At 37.1% G+C, this 17,260-nt stretch overlaps 2 protein-coding genes across 8 annotated transcripts in view; one reads left to right on the top strand and one right to left on the bottom strand.

Annotated features, from left to right (window-relative positions):
* The window catches only part of METTL8 (methyltransferase 8, tRNA N3-cytidine), an 89,648-nt gene extending 77,957 nt beyond the window's left edge, over positions 1 to 11,691 (bottom strand). The window contains exons 1-2 of the mRNA XM_066999504.1: positions 10,823 to 11,691; positions 3,299 to 3,356 (exon numbers count right to left, since the gene is read on the bottom strand). Coding sequence (XP_066855605.1) covers positions 3,299 to 3,345 — 47 coding nt within the window. The 5' untranslated portion in view covers positions 3,346 to 3,356; positions 10,823 to 11,691. The remainder of the gene's footprint in view (positions 1 to 3,298; positions 3,357 to 10,822) is intronic.
* The window catches only part of DYNC1I2 (dynein cytoplasmic 1 intermediate chain 2), a 27,869-nt gene continuing 22,297 nt past the window's right edge, over positions 11,689 to 17,260 (top strand). For 3 of the 7 annotated variants that reach the window (XM_048061552.2, XM_048061549.2, XM_066999497.1), the window contains exons 1-2: positions 13,391 to 13,508; positions 14,972 to 15,086. In XM_048061552.2, coding sequence (XP_047917509.1) covers positions 13,401 to 13,508; positions 14,972 to 15,086 — 223 coding nt within the window. In that variant the 5' untranslated portion in view covers positions 13,391 to 13,400. Of the gene's footprint in view, positions 11,963 to 12,056; positions 12,079 to 12,197; positions 12,342 to 13,390; positions 13,509 to 14,971; positions 15,087 to 17,260 lie in introns of those variants that run through there. The other 4 variants (XM_048061546.2, XM_048061547.2, XM_066999496.1 and 1 more) reach the window with 4 other exon arrangements.

The following is a 17,260-nucleotide window of genomic DNA, read 5'->3' as shown; positions in this document are numbered from 1 at the left end:
TTTTTTTCATTAAAGGTTGGCAAAAATACTTAACCATATCTTAACTGGACTCTTCTAAACAGTTCTGGTTGCTGGGATATTCTGCTAAGAAGTCTGATTCTTCAAAAATGTTAGGACAGGTTTGTATACGACAAGCCCTAATCCACTAGTACTACACATCTGGACACAGCATTGAAAATAATCAAGTTATGAAGGCTTGCAAAATAGTCCTAATGCTGTACATACATGTTCTCTATAGGTCCATTCAGTGGAAACTTGGTGAAAGCGGATGAAATTAACATATCCTATCTTGCAGTAAGAATAAGCTAAGAATAAGCACATGGACAGAAGAACTTCCATGACCTCTCACCTTTGTTTCTGACTAAAAACTTCCTCATCCATCAAGCTAATGTGTGAGCAGGGTTACATGGTGAACTATACTAAAAGATTGATCCAGTGCTTCACGTGAGCATACAAACACACAGTCCAATTAAAGAAGGGAATACGGGTGAGAATGGGTGCGCACAATGAGAACTACTTTAGCTAGGAGAGTCACTGAAAAATGTTTACGTAAACCATATCCTAAATTAAAATGACACATATACAGGTAACTTGGGGGATTCTCTAAAAGGGGATTTTGTTCAGTTAAAACTGAAGTGTTAATTATACGTTAGTTTAGTTAAAAATACTTTTTAGTACAAACAAGGCTTACAAATGAAAAGCAACAAAAGAATGGCTTGGATAAATACATGCTTTTAACATTGGCAAAATCAGACAGGGAAGAGTGGATTGCAACGCTGTGTTTCTAAGATAAAAAAGTATATATCATAGCTTTCCTGATCAGGACACTTTCCTGGTAATTATAACATACAATACCACTAATACAAAGTCAACAAGAAAACCCAATAAGACTGTAGATTCCTTTGTAGTATCGTTACTATATACCACATTACCTCTTAAGTCCAGAGACTTAGAATCTCATAATTACAGAATCGCAGAATGGTTTGGGTTGGAAGGGATCTTAAAGATTATCTAATTCCAGCCCCCCTGCCATGGGCAGGAACACCTACCACTAGACCAGGTTACTCAAATGCAATCCTTTTCCAAACAAAAATGCTATTCAAGTAAAACACAGTTGTGTTGTTTGACTGCAGTTTTCAAAGGGACTGTTGACTTTGCATGTCTTCATTTATATCCATTTGAGATGTGCTAGGGCTCTTTTTTTAAAATTTTTATTTTTTCTTTGCATGGCTGAATATCTGTAATTTACTGTTGAACTTATTATAGTTCTTGGAGTTCATTTTAGCTACAAAATCAAACTCCAAAGTAATTTCCCTTGGTAACCCAAACTCAGTGTCAGTTTGAGAGAAATAATGATTTCATGATTTTATCCGCACTTACTTATCTCCTGTCTCTATGACAACAGTTCAAATACATATATTTTGAATTATTAGGCTCAGGACTTCAAGTACAAAAGCTTTTATTTTTATGGCGGATATTATACATACATTATTAACATTGTCTCTGACTCTCACAGTCTTGTTAAAAGTATCCAATTGTTCGACACCTTGTTCAGCAGTTCTTTCTGGGTTTTATACCATATTAACAAAGGTATGTGAAAATCTTTTCTCTCTTCAACTCATTATCCATGAATAATTTCTTTGCTCTGTAGTGGACTAGAGTGGTGTTCTGGAAATTGTTTGAGACATACGCAATACATTTAGGGTGTTATTGCATCAATATATTCTAGCACCATCATTTTGGCAGATCCTTCAGTACAAAATCAATTTTGATGTAAACCTAATGTCTTTATTCTGAGGTTCAAAATATCCCTCCTCCACACCTTCCCAGTCTCCTGACACTCAGTTTCATAGGTCTGGTTATTTGCTTTGGATAGCCTCGTTCCAATTCAAACAAAACATGAAACAAAATACTTTTCCTTCAATGCTTATCCTTTCTCTTTTTCTGTTGATACTGTTACTATTGCAAGTTTGTACATTTTATAGCATTTTAGAAACTTCTATTTTCCTTTCAAGTCATTTCAGAATATGACACTATTTTTGATCTTATAACATTCAGAAAATCAGATCTTCTTTCTTGTGTTCAAACACTAAACAACAGGATAGAGAACTTAACCTATACTTTTGAAAACCCAGAACACGGAGCTCTGATTAGCATTCTAAGATAAGACCTTTGACTAAACAGGAAATCCGAGGGACATATACTTTTGTGCACTACAGTACAGCACAGAGATCTTTGGCCTACCAATAACAGAACCTGCAGATTCCCTTTGAGCACTCTAGGGAGTCCTACTAATTTCAGATGCAATAGTCCATGGTTCAATTTCCTGCTGGAATGGATTCTTCACAAGTGGGAATAATCCTTCATTTGATGTTTACTCACTTGGATACATTTCTGTATTCCATACTGGCCATATCAGTCTTTGCAATTCTTATTTATTCTTGCCAGAATGCACTTCTGCGTTAGCTGATTTTATTACTATTATATGGTTGAAATGGCACCTTTATTGTATGACCTTGTTTTCATTAGCTTAAAATAACTTTCCAAAACAATTATCTCAAGGCTAGTATTTCATGTTTGTTCTCAGAATAAAGATCCAATTTTATCACTTTCAGTTTGAAGAGAATGTATTCAGTAGTTTTCACAAATTGTATATATTTGGCTAATATATACTGATATAGTTGTTTTTATTAAATAGTTACCAATTATGATAGTTCCTTATTTTCATTCACATTTATTATTCTTCTCCTCCTAATAATTAAGTAATATATGACAACTCCTGAAATACCACTTCAGAAAATTATTTTGAAATTCTTCATGGAGCTTCTTTCCTCTGTGTTTGTATTACAGTCATAAGGTATTTAAAGCATCTTTGGACTTGACTCACTATCTGAGTTTCTTAAATAAAATGAGTAATAACCTCAGTATCTGTGTTATATTAATTATTAATAATTTATGTATGTATTATATGCATGTATTTATATACTCCGTACATTATAGAATTTTAACTTATATAATCATAAATGCATCTCATTTATGTAAATGTATCTTAATCACATGAAATAGATGTTGATGTTGTAATTTTAAATCTATAAAGGCATAAAACCAGCTAAGATTTCAAAATACTATGCTGTTCTCTATGTAAATATGGCAGAGTAGCATAATATATAACACAGCATTATATGATCTCAAGGTCAGTATAACACCTAACAGCAATGCAGTTTAAGGAAACAGATTATTGACCCTGGAATACAGTAGGCCAAGATGGGAGAAATGGAAAAATTAACTTTATGCAAACCTTATGCTGCAACATTTGCCAGCTTCTGTCGTGAAGTTTTTGGCCATCGCTGAATCTCCTGGGAACAAAGGAAAATTCAAGATAAATTCAAATCAGAATGAGCCACAGTTTTTACTTTTTGTTTAGTCTTCCTTTTACTTTTTGTTTAGTCTTCCTTAATGATAATATTTTACGTCATTCACTATTACCGAACAGTCAGATTTAGTATTGGTTATAAAACTTCTAAAAGCACCCCCAACATTTTCTTAAAAGACACACAGGATTTTCAATTCTTACAGTACCATATACAACCTCTATTTTAAATGTATTTCAGTCCCATACCCAACATAGCAATTTCTCATCTCTCAGCTTCCTAGTACTAGCCCTATTCTTCGCACTGCAGAGAGAATTCACATACACACAGAGCCACATGAACATTTTGAGTCCTGCATGTTTCAGCAAATAAAACAAGGGGATTTGACAGCCCTGGATATGACTTAATATTTTAGAAAAATAAAAAAACTAGTAAATTAAAGATATTTCCTTTCATTTTACACAATATTGTGGAATTTATTTAAATAAAATGAACTCTACTATTTGATTGATTTCCAACAGTAATTTAGAGACAGATTTTCAAAGGCATGAAAGGCTATTAGGAACGTATCTAATTGATTTTCAGAAAGAGTTGAGGGCTTGATCCTGCTTTCTCTTCAGTCGGCAATGAAACGTCCATCGATTTAAATAGGAACAGGTTCATATCTGCACAGACTAGCTGCTATTTATGCCTTTCACATTATTCTTTCCATAGCCAGAGATCTCTTCCCATATTTTTTAAGAAATAATACACACACTTGATATGAAATGAAAATGTTAAGCACATATTCTCATGTCAAAACAAAAGAGGAAAAAAATCTGTTTTTATACATGCATGCAATATAATTTACCTTACATTAGAAAAAATAACAAGCCACATTCACAAAGGGAGGTAATGAAAGTTTTAACACCGAAGAACAGTTACCACACTGCAACTGCCATCCAGCTTCATGGCGCCTCTCAAATTATTCATAAATAAAATAAGCAAAATGTTAGGTACACAGTTTACAGTTAGTTTCTAGATATATAGAAGTTTATTCAAACAAGTTTGAGTCATTATTCATAGAATTATTGCTTTACTGCTGCAAAAGTGAGAAAACATTATCAAATGTTTCATTCTATCAAATGATCAAATATATCATCAATAAAACACTGATCTTACTCTTCTATTTACTAAAGAAATGCAACTGAATATTTAAAATATATTGCCATCTAGGGAATAACTGGCTTTTAAGTGAACTGTCACACTGATATATCAAAAAAGTGACAGTAGTGTCAGCATTACAAATTCATCTAGTTGAAACAATAAATAATTAGGTGTAAAAATTCAGAGTCTTATGTTCAACACAGTAAAGGATCAATTTCATCTAAAGGCAACTGGAGTGTATACTGTATCATCTGATCCAAAGTAGTGACCTTCTCGATTCAAATGCAAAATGCCTATTCCTATTGCAGATGGAATTTACTAGGACAAAATGTTCAACAAAAAGATTACATTTTCAGTGGGGCAGAAAGGTATTTGTCAGTGTCTCATTACATCTTGGATTTCAATTAGCTTTGAGATATAACAGCAATAATCCAGAATTGAGACTATCGCCAGATCTTTGTCTCTTGCACGATTGTATCTGGATTTTTTTTTCATTTACAATAAGATATTGTAAGATTTCCAAAAGAAAAGAAATAGAAGAAAATAACATTTCAGCCATTTTAGTGTCAGATACATGATGCACTTAGTGATGTCTGTCTGATAACTTTGCACTAGGAGGTAAGGGTGACATCATTTACATTTTTTCCAGCATAAATGAAAAGTGCTGAATTCCTTGAACCGTAAGTGTCCCATCAATTCTTCTACCCTCACTGTCCCACCTCCTATTATTAACATTGCATATCCACTCTGATGCTTTTGATCCTTTTCTATGAAAAGTAATTTGCCTTCTCAATGGAAATAGGAACAAAATTTGCTTTAGTACATTTCGTGAGTTCAAATACTGGCCCATACATATTTCTACACTCTAAAAGGTAGAAGGTCACGTTTTAACGATAAAAATATAAGGATTTTCAGTCACTGAAAATATTTACTTCTAATTTTTTAATATATTTAAGAAAACTAGTATGTTCTTCTGAGTTGATCATGGAACCAGGAGTCAGAACTGCATTTTTTTACTTGAATATCTGTGCAACCCTGATTTGGTGTTAACTCCTGCAAAATTGTGGATAACACTTGTCATCCGTACCTCATACCTGTGTCATGAGTGTACCTCAGTCACCTTGTGAAAGGTGGGAGGAAAAAAAGCTCAGAAATCATACAGATACTATTCAGTTGTTGATTTCTTTGTTAGTAAAGAAGTTATGATCTGTATCATGGAGATACGATTTTTATAATACTCAAAATTACACATTGTATCTGCCATTCAAAAAGCTTCCTTTCAAATGTCAATTCACATAGCTTTAGCTGTAAGAAACATTGTTATTGAAATAATTATAGTTAGTTTTACACTACTATTAAGAGACTGAAACTAAGAGAAACTGAAGACATGTCTGTAACAGGAATCAGTGGCAAAAGCTACTGGTTGCAACACACTTCTTCCTTGATTTCAAGGAGGAAAAAGACATAACTTAAGACACTTGACCCCAAGATTCTGTAGGAAGGACAAGAGTTGGAAAAATATTTTAAGATCAATTTTCCTACATAGTAGGAAGAAGATTCTTTCTCTGAGGAAGAAACTGTACAGAATGATTGACTTATCAGTAAACATAAAATGATAAATAAAAGATAAAATGATAAAATCTAATGGTTTTGCATTTTTATTTCATCTTGAACTCTAAATGGCTGTAAATATATCATAATAGTTGGACAGTAACTGTCTGCGGACATACACAATGGAGAGAGTCAGCATCTATAAAGGATTTTTCTTCTTACTCCTGAATTGCAGCCACTAATCAGGTACTAAATAATTATATTTTTTTTCCTGTTATGACTGTAGTTAAACAAAAAATAATTCTCCTGATTACTTAGAGTATTGCTTAAGTATCACATACCTCCACTGATTTTAAAAACATCAGTAAATAGGGTCTGATCCTACATAAGTATCTGTAAATATACATTGGAGCTTGCTAGCACTACTACACAATGCTAACAAAAATAATAATAATGTTTAATTTTTGTTACATGGCCATAAAAAATAGATTTTAGAGGTTATACTCTACTTTGGATAAGTAATGCAAAATAAAAGCTGCACTATCATGCAGGAATTTTTAAATATGTGAGCATATTCTATTTCCTGTAAACTTAATGGACTTCCCACAGCTGTAAACATATATATTTATTTTATTAAAATCAAGTGAATTACAGCAGGGTTTTTCTTCCTCCTCTACTCATAGTAGTATAGGAACACAGACTTGGAAAGGGCATTCAGAGATCATCTAGTACAACCTGGTTTAGCAAAATCAGTGTAATTCAACATATAACATCCATCCAATTTCCTGTTAAAAATCCTGACAGAGAAGATTGCATTAGCAAATTAACTGAAAACAAAACAACAACAACAACAATCTGCTTCTCTGACACAAACAGGCTCGTATCTTGCAAAACTTTTTTTCTGACAGGAAGGACAGACTTGACTCCGCAGGAAACTGAAAACGGAGACGTTGAGACCTGCAGTGATGACACCTGTTGTTAAAAGCATTTATTGGATATAAATTTGCCAGCAACAGAGTATCCACTTGCACACATATACACTAGAAAAACACTTCTATTCTGACATTGTATCTGGTTTGATTTTAGAACTTTTTTCTAAGATTTTTTCATAGGAATGCACACTGATTTTGCAAATTCTCAGTGGCCAATATTAACATTCTTGAAATGTAACAAAAATCAGAATCAAATTCAAATACAGTTTAACTCCAACATTCTTCATTGACAGCCAATCAGACTTTCAAAATACAGACTGCTGCAAGATCAGCAGGAAAACACTCTACAGACATTCCAAATTATATAAGGGTTAAACATCACTGAGCATGCTATCTCCGTGAACAAGGAGGCTGAAGTTCCGTAATACTCTGGTGAATATCCAGCCAGAGAAGGGCTACTTTTGCTTTGGACCAAGCCCTTGCAAGTTGTTTGGGACATGGAACACATCCTTGTTATCTAGTCCCTTCTCATTGAATTTGATTTACTGTTTGTGATATGTTCTAGCAGGGTCCTTACCAAAAACCAGATGGCTGCACTAACTTTTATAGGAGATTTACTACGTCATCTCCTTTCTGCTCAGGCTTTTTTTAAAACTAAGGCATGGTAGTTTGGGTTCTGCTAGTAATACATACATTTCCAATTATCCACTGACTTGCAATTTTACTAAAAGTAACAATTCATTTAAGTTAAAAAGTAGGTGATATTCTGAGAAATATATCAGAAATTGCTGCTTACATGTTTGCTCTACAGTGCAATTCCATATAATTTTTTTCAGACCTTCCAAAACATTAGCAAGTTTCTTTTGAAGACCCAAAAAAGGAAAAAAATCTATCTCTATTTACGTTGCTGTTAGCAGTAAAATGACTCCAGAGTACCAGAACACAACTTTGTGATGCCGCAAGTGAATGATTCAACTAATTCCCAAATGAATGAGAAATGATGAAAAGTTACTTGTAAATCTTTTTTAAATACTAGCCACAGAAGAATAAGTATTACTTTGCAATTAAAATAGAAAACTGGAAGCTAGAAATCCTAAATTCTATTTTCCGGGGTCTTGTTACATAGTATTTTTAATTCTATTACTTCATTTGTAAATAATGATGACATAGTTCATATAGGTAATTATTTAACATTTCTAGAATTAGATATTTTCATATTACTGGATGAAAAGTACATTAATTTTTAGTTAATCTTAATATTTACTGTGCCTTTGTTTATCTTTATTCTAGCCTAAAATATATTTTAGAAGATTATATAGGATACCCTTTCTGCCTACACGAAGAAAAATTCCTGAAGAATTCCTGAAGAAAAGTTTTTAAGTGAGCACTTTCTTTCTCCTTATTTATCCTGTTATCTTTTTGGTTAATAACACCAATAATAATATATACAAAAGTGACTCTGTTATCACCTTAACAAATATTAAAACATATTTTCCCTTTGATGAATACACAAAATTTCTGTAAAGGTTAACAGGAGCGAGGTATACAAACTGAGGGTAGAATATAGCCTGGCATAAAACACATCTGAAAATAGTTCCTTTTGGCTGATCTCTTGGCAGTTTTCATACTCTCTCTTAAAACCATTAGAACTAGCGTGGGTTTTGGTGCATTACAGGATCCCTTAAGAAGCTCTCATTATCTCCTCTCTTCTTAACCACATAATAGAAAAAAATGAGAGCACCGTACACAGACCACACTGAAGAAGGAGAACTTGCCTTGAAAATTTTCAACTGGTAAACCTATTTTCTATAATGCTTAGTAGTGAATCACTCTTAAGTGCTGGACCATTCACTAGCGTATGTGTTTTGTGCCAAAGGTTATCAGATTGCAAAAGCGTTCTCATCTCAGAAAGAACCCATCATTCACCATCATCTTATTTTGACACAACAGGAAAAAAATACGTCCCTCTAGAAGGAAGAGGAAAGGGAGGAGAAGGGCAGAGAGAAACCTATATTAGCAATGCAGCAAATTTTCTAAGGGAAAAGCACAGACTATTATAATGATACTAGAAAAGTTATATTTTTATATTATGGGATGAGATCTTCCTGATTATTTCAACTCCATTAAGTCCACAAGATGGACTTTTATTTTTCCTGAAATACAAGGAAAAAAAAAAACAACCAACCAAACAAACAAAAAAAGAAATTAAAATTGAGTCTGGCTTACTCAATGGAAAAAGGTAGGCCAGCTGCCTTCTCCCAGTCGCTCTCGCTGCTAGAGAACACAGCAGCTGTGGCAGTTGCTTGACAAAGGAACTACCCTCTCCAGCATAGCTCTGAAGCTCATGCCCCACAGCAGGTTAGTGCTATTCTCCAGCAGCCCAGCAAGGTGACAAAGCAAGCCGAGGGCCCGCTTGCCTTTTCTCTCTACCTTTCTGCTAATGCAGGCAGCACAGAAGTCTAATGTTCTCGAGAAGACAGAAGCAGAGGTTCTTTTGAACTGACTGATGTCTTCTTGCATGTAGCCTGGATCCCTGCCTGTCTGCAGCAGGGACTGAATTTATCTTCCTCATTTCTTTGCATGTATCAAAGTAACTTCTCAGTAATACACTAATTCAGTTTAGGTGGGTACACAGAAACTGTTAAAGCAAGCATTCAGGTCTTAATCATGCTACATTCATCCTAAATCCAATAAAAAAAAAAAACCAAAACCTAAAATCTACCATTTTCCCAGTCCTACAGACAGAAATGTGCCACCTTACACTGTAACTTCACATTCTTAGAGATCATTGTGCAATTGGGGTTCACCATGCCAAATAATATGGTCACCAACAAACTGAGGCTAAGAGGAAACACTCACCAGTAAGCATTCACAAATAGTACACTTCCTCAACTCTATCCTCCCACCACATACCTCATGAGACTCCCACCTGAAGAAAATTTTATCAGATTATTTAATTTTGAACTGCTGTCACTTGTGAGATCAATGACTGCTAAAAAAAAAATAAATAATAAAAAAACATGCATTTGCAGAGTTAGCATTCTGCCAACGCTTGTGTCACTGCCGTATTGACCCAAATAGAGCTGTTTGAAAACTACAACTATCATTTACAAAGAAAAAAGGGGATGTCAGAGCTGCAAAAAGTAGCTACTGTGCTTACCGTATTTTCGAAAATGAAAGACTAATACAAAGAAATAATAACATGACATTCAACAGGTATATGTAGGTTCAGGATAAAGAAATATGCTTCAATATTGAAAAACAATTATCAGAAATCAATTGGCTAAATTCATCACAAATGTGAAATATCTGATTCCCATGTTCATAATGTTAAATGTAAATTTGAAAAATATTATTAGAAAACTTCAAATATAAAATTACTATTACATGGCCAAACGAACAAAAATCATATCTAAAACATAAAAAAAAATCCTGTTCTAAGGTGCAAGCATTATCATAAGTGATATTAGAAAACCCAGTAAAAAAGATTCAAAAGATGACAACTGTTTGTGGAAGTTTATTACTATCATATTTCCATCTCTGTAGAAAGATGGAACCCCTTTTCTTGTACATCATACAATTTTCTTTGACAGTTTCACTGATATGCAGTTAGTTTCCCTGAATGGTAACACCCAAACTCTTGTGAAATGCATGGCGGTTATTTAACGATCAGAGGCTGTCCAGACAACAGCTTTTATAATTTTTCTTAAGGTGTAGTATGAACCTCAACTCGCGTGGAAGACTGCAGAGGAGTGGATAACCAGCAGTGACTCCTGCAGCAGCCTCAGTTCTGAGGGTTATCCCAGCAAAGCACCAACTAACCTGCTTAGTTTATGATACGTAACAGGATTGCAGCTGACAGAGCTGGAGCACAGTCTTTATCCAGTGCAAGTCAGCAGGAATTCAAAAGGTACCCTCACCAGACATAAACGTAGACCTAGTGACTGTAAATAAACCACTGTGACCAGTGATAGGACCCAAAGGAATGGTGTCAAGCTGCGACAGGGGAGGTTAAGGCTTGATATCGTGAAGAGGTTCTTCACCGCGACGGTTGTCACTCACTGGAACAGGCTCCCCAGGGACGCGGTCACGGCACCAACCCTGTCGGAGTTTAGGTAGCGTTTGGACTGTGCTCTTAGTCATACGGTCTGAATTGTTGGGTAGACCTGTGTGGTGCCAGGAGTCGGACTCGATGATCCTTGTGGGTCCCCTCCAGCTGGGGATATTCTGTGACTCTATGATTCTGTTGGAATTTGCAGTAGCAGAGAATTTAACCATCTCTGGAGCTGACTCGTTGCTTTTGAAAATTTCCTCTCACTGAATGCTGCGCACACACACACCACTTGAGTCACACGAGCTGTCCTTGTTAATTTGGCTTTGGTAAGGAGATGTGGAAGATCAGCAGCCCGCAGCACCAAGCACTTGCTAAGATGTCAGCGGCCCACACCACCGCCTCAGCAGTCAGGGAAAGGCAGAAAACCTCGATGTGCGCTTCCACAGCTCCGCTCCCGCCCGCCGCCGGGCTGGGCACGCGGCCACCACAACGCTCCCCTCAGGGCCGCGAGGGCCCCAAAGACTACAACTCCCATCGTGCCACGCGCGCCGCCGCCGCAATCCCGCCGTAGGGCGCCGCGGGCGAGGCCCGCCCGTTGCATGCTGGGCGTCGTTGTTCTCACAGCCGCCTCCCCGGCAGAAGGGGCGCGGTGCTGAGGCCCGCGGAAGTGCCCTCCGCCTCCTCGCGTCGCTTCACGCCTGAGCCGCCCCACCCCCCCCCCAGGGCCGCTCCCCGGGCGGCGCCAACGAGCGAGGTGCTGCTGCCGAAGCTCCGCCGTAAGTCTCCGCAGCGCCTTCGCGGCTGGTTTGACCCGCCGCGCCCGCCGTAGGCGCCCGCCTGTCAGCTGCCGGCGCCTTTGTGCAGCGGGGCGGAAGCGAGCGGGGTGCGGAGCCAGGCTTCGCCGTCAGGTGCGCGGGGTCCCGCGGTAACGGCACTAACGGCACTAACGGCCGCTGCCCTCACCCGGCCCGGCCCGGCCGGGCGCCGCGGGCTGCCAGCGGGGACCCTCCGGCGCGGCGGCGGGGTGGGGCCCTGCCTGGGCCGGCTGCGGGCCGTGGGGCCGGGGCTCGGCCCTGCCGCCCTCGGGCGGGGCTGGCCGGGCGCTGCTGCCGCCGTGGTGCCTGCCCCGGCCTGCAGGGCGCGGGGGGGCGGCTGGGGCGAGGGGCCCTGGTGCGGTGACAGCACGCCTTCCCCGGGCTGCTTTGAAGCCTAAAATGCCTTTTTTTATTATTATTATCATTTGTTGGCACTTAAGTGTTTGCAGGCAATATGGAGGAAGAGCTACCGGTGTGTATAGTGGGGTAAATGTAGTCAGCCTTGCAGCGTTTTACAGCTTTTCTTGCCCTTAGATGGGCTATGCAAACACTTGCACATATTTTTAATTTTAAATACGTAAATAGCCGTACTACTAATGTGTAATCTGATGTTAGTATTATCAAGTTTGGTGCAAAAGCCCTTATAGATCCCTTGGCTGTGGTAGAACCACTTCTGCACTTCCTCTACTCGCTTGGATTTGCTTAACACTAAAATTAAGAGTTTGTTCGCCCAGCCTGTTCACACAGGTTTTCCTGTCCACGTCCCAAATCTTTAAGTTCTGAAGTGCTTTTTTCTGCTTTTGTTTATTGTTGGATTTCCTGTCTGTTTTTAATTGGATTAATTATGTAACAAAGCTTTTGTAGAATTGTTGTCTTTAAAAGATCCAACAATTTCTTAGCAGCGTGCAAGATGTCTATGGATAAAACATAAAAAGATTGGTATTGTATGTTTGACAGGTTTTTTTTTGGCTGTCACGATGATACCTACTTTGCCTTGCAGTTTATGGTGGTCTTACTAAATCTTTTGTTAAATCTGTGTTTTAAATTCTGCAACTGGATGTAGCAGGATATATCACTTCCATACTGCTAAGTTGTCATATGTCAATAGTTAGGGGATGAAATAGAAAGTAAAAATATTCCAGGGGCACTGTCCATGCTGTTTTCTATGTGTATGTGCCGTAGCTGGCTCTGTAGCTGTGCAGAATCATATGGCAAGATCAGATAACCCCGTCTTCAGTGCCTAACGTATGATTCAAAGCAGCTCCTCCAAACAGCTTCAGTACTACCTTAGCAGTGGGTGCTGTCACCGTATCATCGTCCTGTTTTAAATCAATTTTAGTAGTGAGAACGTAAAGAGTGAAGGAAACATGGAAATAGGAATGTGGCTTTTTTTAAATTAGGATTGTAAGACTTTTCACTGTTCTATCTTTAGTATAGTTACTTTAATGATAACAGTTTTCCTATAAATAAGCAATCTCAAGCAAACAAAAAAACCTGTGGTATGATTTCTGTGTTGATCAGTGTTTCAGCCATGTCTGACAAAAGTGAGCTGAAGGCGGAGTTGGAGCGCAAGAAGCAACGATTAGCTCAGATCAGAGAGGAAAAGAAAAGAAAGGAGGAAGAAAGAAAGAAGAAAGAAGTAAGAAATAACATTCCCTTTGAACCTTGCCTGTTTGCCTATGTAACTTGCCCCAAATATATGTAGCCTGCCCAAAAGGATGGCATGTATCGCTCCACGTTATTTAAGGAACATCTGTTTAATGGTCCATGCAAATGTAATGCTTTCATTTTGTGAGGGCAAACACCTACTTTTTCTTCTATTTTAGAACTATCCATGTGGTAAGGTAAATTAAAAAAAAAAATCCCACATGTAGTTTTAGAAATACAAACTGTATGCTTGTGTGCGTCGTGAATAATGAATTATGCAATTACTGTGAGAATTAACTGAAGTATTGCACAAAAGCTCTACTTAATGATTTGTGATGATATAACTTAAAGAATTCCTCTCTGAAATGCAGTTTCAAGGATGTCTGTATGAGTTGTCTGACTGTCAGTATTGTTATTGAACAGTGTGCTCTATTCTGCTCTGATTCATCTTTAACCTGAGTTTTAAAGTCAGAGCAACACTCAGGACGTGCATGCTACTTGTGTGTTAGACTTGATTTGTTAACAGTCTCCTGGATTTATCTCTGCTAATGTAAGTGACAATCAGTGGTGTAATGCTACGTTTCTCCTGAAAGCAGATCATAAACAAAACTTTTGTTGGAATGCTTTGGTGTGTTGTGGCCCTTTTCATGACATCCTCTCTTTTGGTTATGATCTTATACAAGTTCTAAATTAGCTTATGGCTGAAGTCTGGGCAGCTGCCAGCAAAATGATTCAGACAAAAGGGAGAGGGAAATATCTCATTATGTTCTGGTGATGTTGCAATTACATATTGCCTGTACTTGAGATTCCACATATGATTCCCAGCTTATCAGTTGGGATCTTCCTCTAAAGTTTGGAAATAGCTTTTTTAAAAGATGTCCGGTAGATCAGAAGTATGATGTGTAGTCACATGAGAAGTAGTTAGTCTTTAATCATGGTGTAGGGTTAGTGTAACTTGGTCTGGATTTTGCTGCATCTGTTAAAGGCTGGTATTTGTATAATTAATTTATATTTACAGAAATACTCACTTGACAGTGACTGAGTTTTGAACACCTTAAACTATGATTTAAAGTTCTGTAATCAAGTAAGCAGTTAAATGAAATGTGGAAAAACATGGAGTGTTCAGAATCTTTCACAGTAAAGCTTCCAGTATGTCTAAATTATATAAGGATAAGGGTGTGATATTAATACTTTCTTGTGTGTGAAATCTAGCAGATAACAAAACAACTTTTAAAGAAAACTACTTAAAGATAGTACTAAAGCTGCAAAACTTGTGATTCCCTTTGTTTTTACTTTAGTAATTCCGAAGATCCTTTCTGTAGATAGAGTCAAGTAACTAACCCATGGGATGATAGGTTTCGGTAGCACAGAAAGTGCAGCGAGATCTCAGAAATGAAATGAAACCATTCCTAATACCTATTAAATGCCAGAATTTAGATATTGAATTATTTTTAGACTGATCAGAAGAAAGATGTTCTTCCTGTACAAGAAGAATCTGATCTTGAAAAGAAGAGAAGAGAAGCTGAAGCATTACTTCAGAGCATGGGGCTGACACCTGAATCTCCTGTTGGTAGGAATATTAATATTAGTTTATAAGTGTTTTGTTGTTGTTAGTATTGTGGTATTTATGTAACTAGCATGAAATTTCCGTGGCCACTATTTTTGGGGTATGCATATCTTGTTTCTGGTACTACTTTGTTATAAATGTCAGTGATGTGCTTATGTGCTTCAGTACACATTGCTAGTAATATTTGTAAAATATATGCTTTCTACTTAGATTATTTGGAGGTTTTTAGTTATATAAATATCACAAATTTGTTGTTTTCTCTTTCAGTTCTCCCTGCACATTATTTTTGTGTTTTTTTCCATTTTTCATGATGCTAAATCTTAATCCTAATATTTTCATGTGGGGTTGGCTTGTTTTCTTTCTGTGCCTTTTACTTCCTCATTTTCCTTATCTCAAATACCTGACTGACTTTGATGGAGTAATAGCAAGGCAAAGTATAAAATTTAACTGTCAAGGATGATGATTCGTATTTGTGCTGCTCTTCAGTGAATTAGTATATTGATTGTTGCTTTTTGCTTTTACTTAGCCACTTCTCTCTGGTAAATGAAAGTGGAGAGGGTGGTACTTCAACTCCAATTTTCAACTCTCTCTCTGAAATCAAAGAGGGGTTAAAACTTAATTTTCAATTTGGCTCAGTGATGATGAGGGTCTATTTCAACTGAGTTTGCAAATAAAAAGTAATAATAATTGGGTATAGTCTGTGTGTGATTACAACTTCATAATTGCTTTTGGACTGTCCTCAAACATTTGAAAATGAATGTGAAATAAACAACATTAACATGGCTCCAATTCCAACAGCCACAGCAGTAATTTTAATAGCTTGAGCTGTTCTGATGGTTCATTTGTAGGTAGACTGCATTTGGGCTGTGCTAGCACTAGCATATAAGTAATCAATTCTTAGCTACTAGGGATTTTCTTCAGCAGGCAAATATTTGAATACCTTCTTGCACGTGGCTTTGCTAAGGCAGCTAACATGAGACTCTTAAAGAAATACATATTTTTGGTTTGTGTTTTTTTTTAATCTGTAAGAAAGAATCTAAAAACCACGGGATGGCCAGTCCTTGAAAAGTTTCTTGAGGTGCTGGCATCTGAGCCCAGGGTACAACCCTGCATGTGTTGTATTTAATCCTGTTGTCCCCCTATTTAATCACAGCCTTCTAAGTACACAGCTACTCAGATAATTCATTTTGTTCACTTTCAAGATAGGCAGTTCTAATATGAGTGCTAGGTCAAGCTAAAATGTTCTACTTGCTGCCTCACAGCAGCGTGCCTGAGGCACAAGCTGTCTGCTGACTGGGTACTGGGAAAGCATGACAGTACAGTGCTGATGCACCTGAACTGAAGCTAACAGAGCTGACCAGCACGGTGTGCAGATAGCTTCAGCTCATGCTGTCAGTGTGGGTGGATCACTTGAGATTAGATTCCTTCCTAGGAAGTTGTATTAAAAATTTGTAAGGCAATTATTGTCCTGGTAACTGCCAAGGACAGGTGGCTTCCTTACAGGAGAAGGGACCTTAGTGTAAGTATGCTTTTGATATCTGTCATACTCTTTAGATATATATATATATATATATGTATGTATAATATATACATATACATACATACATATATATATGTATAAGTGAATGAAAATAACTTTCTAGAAGGCATCCTTTGTTGGGGTAGGTGGACTTTTACTTGGCCTTTTCTTAACACTTACTCATTGAGAGATACTACTTTACCAATGGGAAGACTTTCCCAAAAAACTGCTTGCTCCACAAGAGGGCACTGTAGCATCAAACTAAGGTACTGAATTTTTTGGCCATACAGCTAGAGCAGTATATGTAGTTTTTGTTTTTTTTTAAATGGTGACAAGATAAGTTTGTCATTTCACTTGTTTGTTTACGAATGGGTGACATTAAAATGCTGTCATTTTCAGTAATGCACAGATATATAACAATATGAAGGCCTATAGATGTTTCTTTTAGTGTAAACTATTCAGTAGATGGTGATACTAGGTTGGAGAACATTTCAAAACTTGTCTGTGTGCATACATACCCATACATGTGTATAAAATATAGGTGTGTGTATGTATTTGTAAAGTATAACTATATGATTTTAAACCTATATGAAAGTCTCTCTTGTAGAGAGACTCAATTTATTGAATTGAGTCAATTTATTAAAAACGGTCAGAATAT

The sequence above is a fragment of the Anser cygnoides genome, chromosome 6 (genome assembly GCF_040182565.1).
Source record: "Anser cygnoides isolate HZ-2024a breed goose chromosome 6, Taihu_goose_T2T_genome, whole genome shotgun sequence".
Classification (NCBI taxonomy): Eukaryota; Metazoa; Chordata; class Aves; order Anseriformes; family Anatidae; genus Anser; species Anser cygnoides.
The sequence above is the reverse complement of the archived record's forward strand: the minus strand, read 5'-3'. Positions and strand labels throughout refer to the sequence as shown.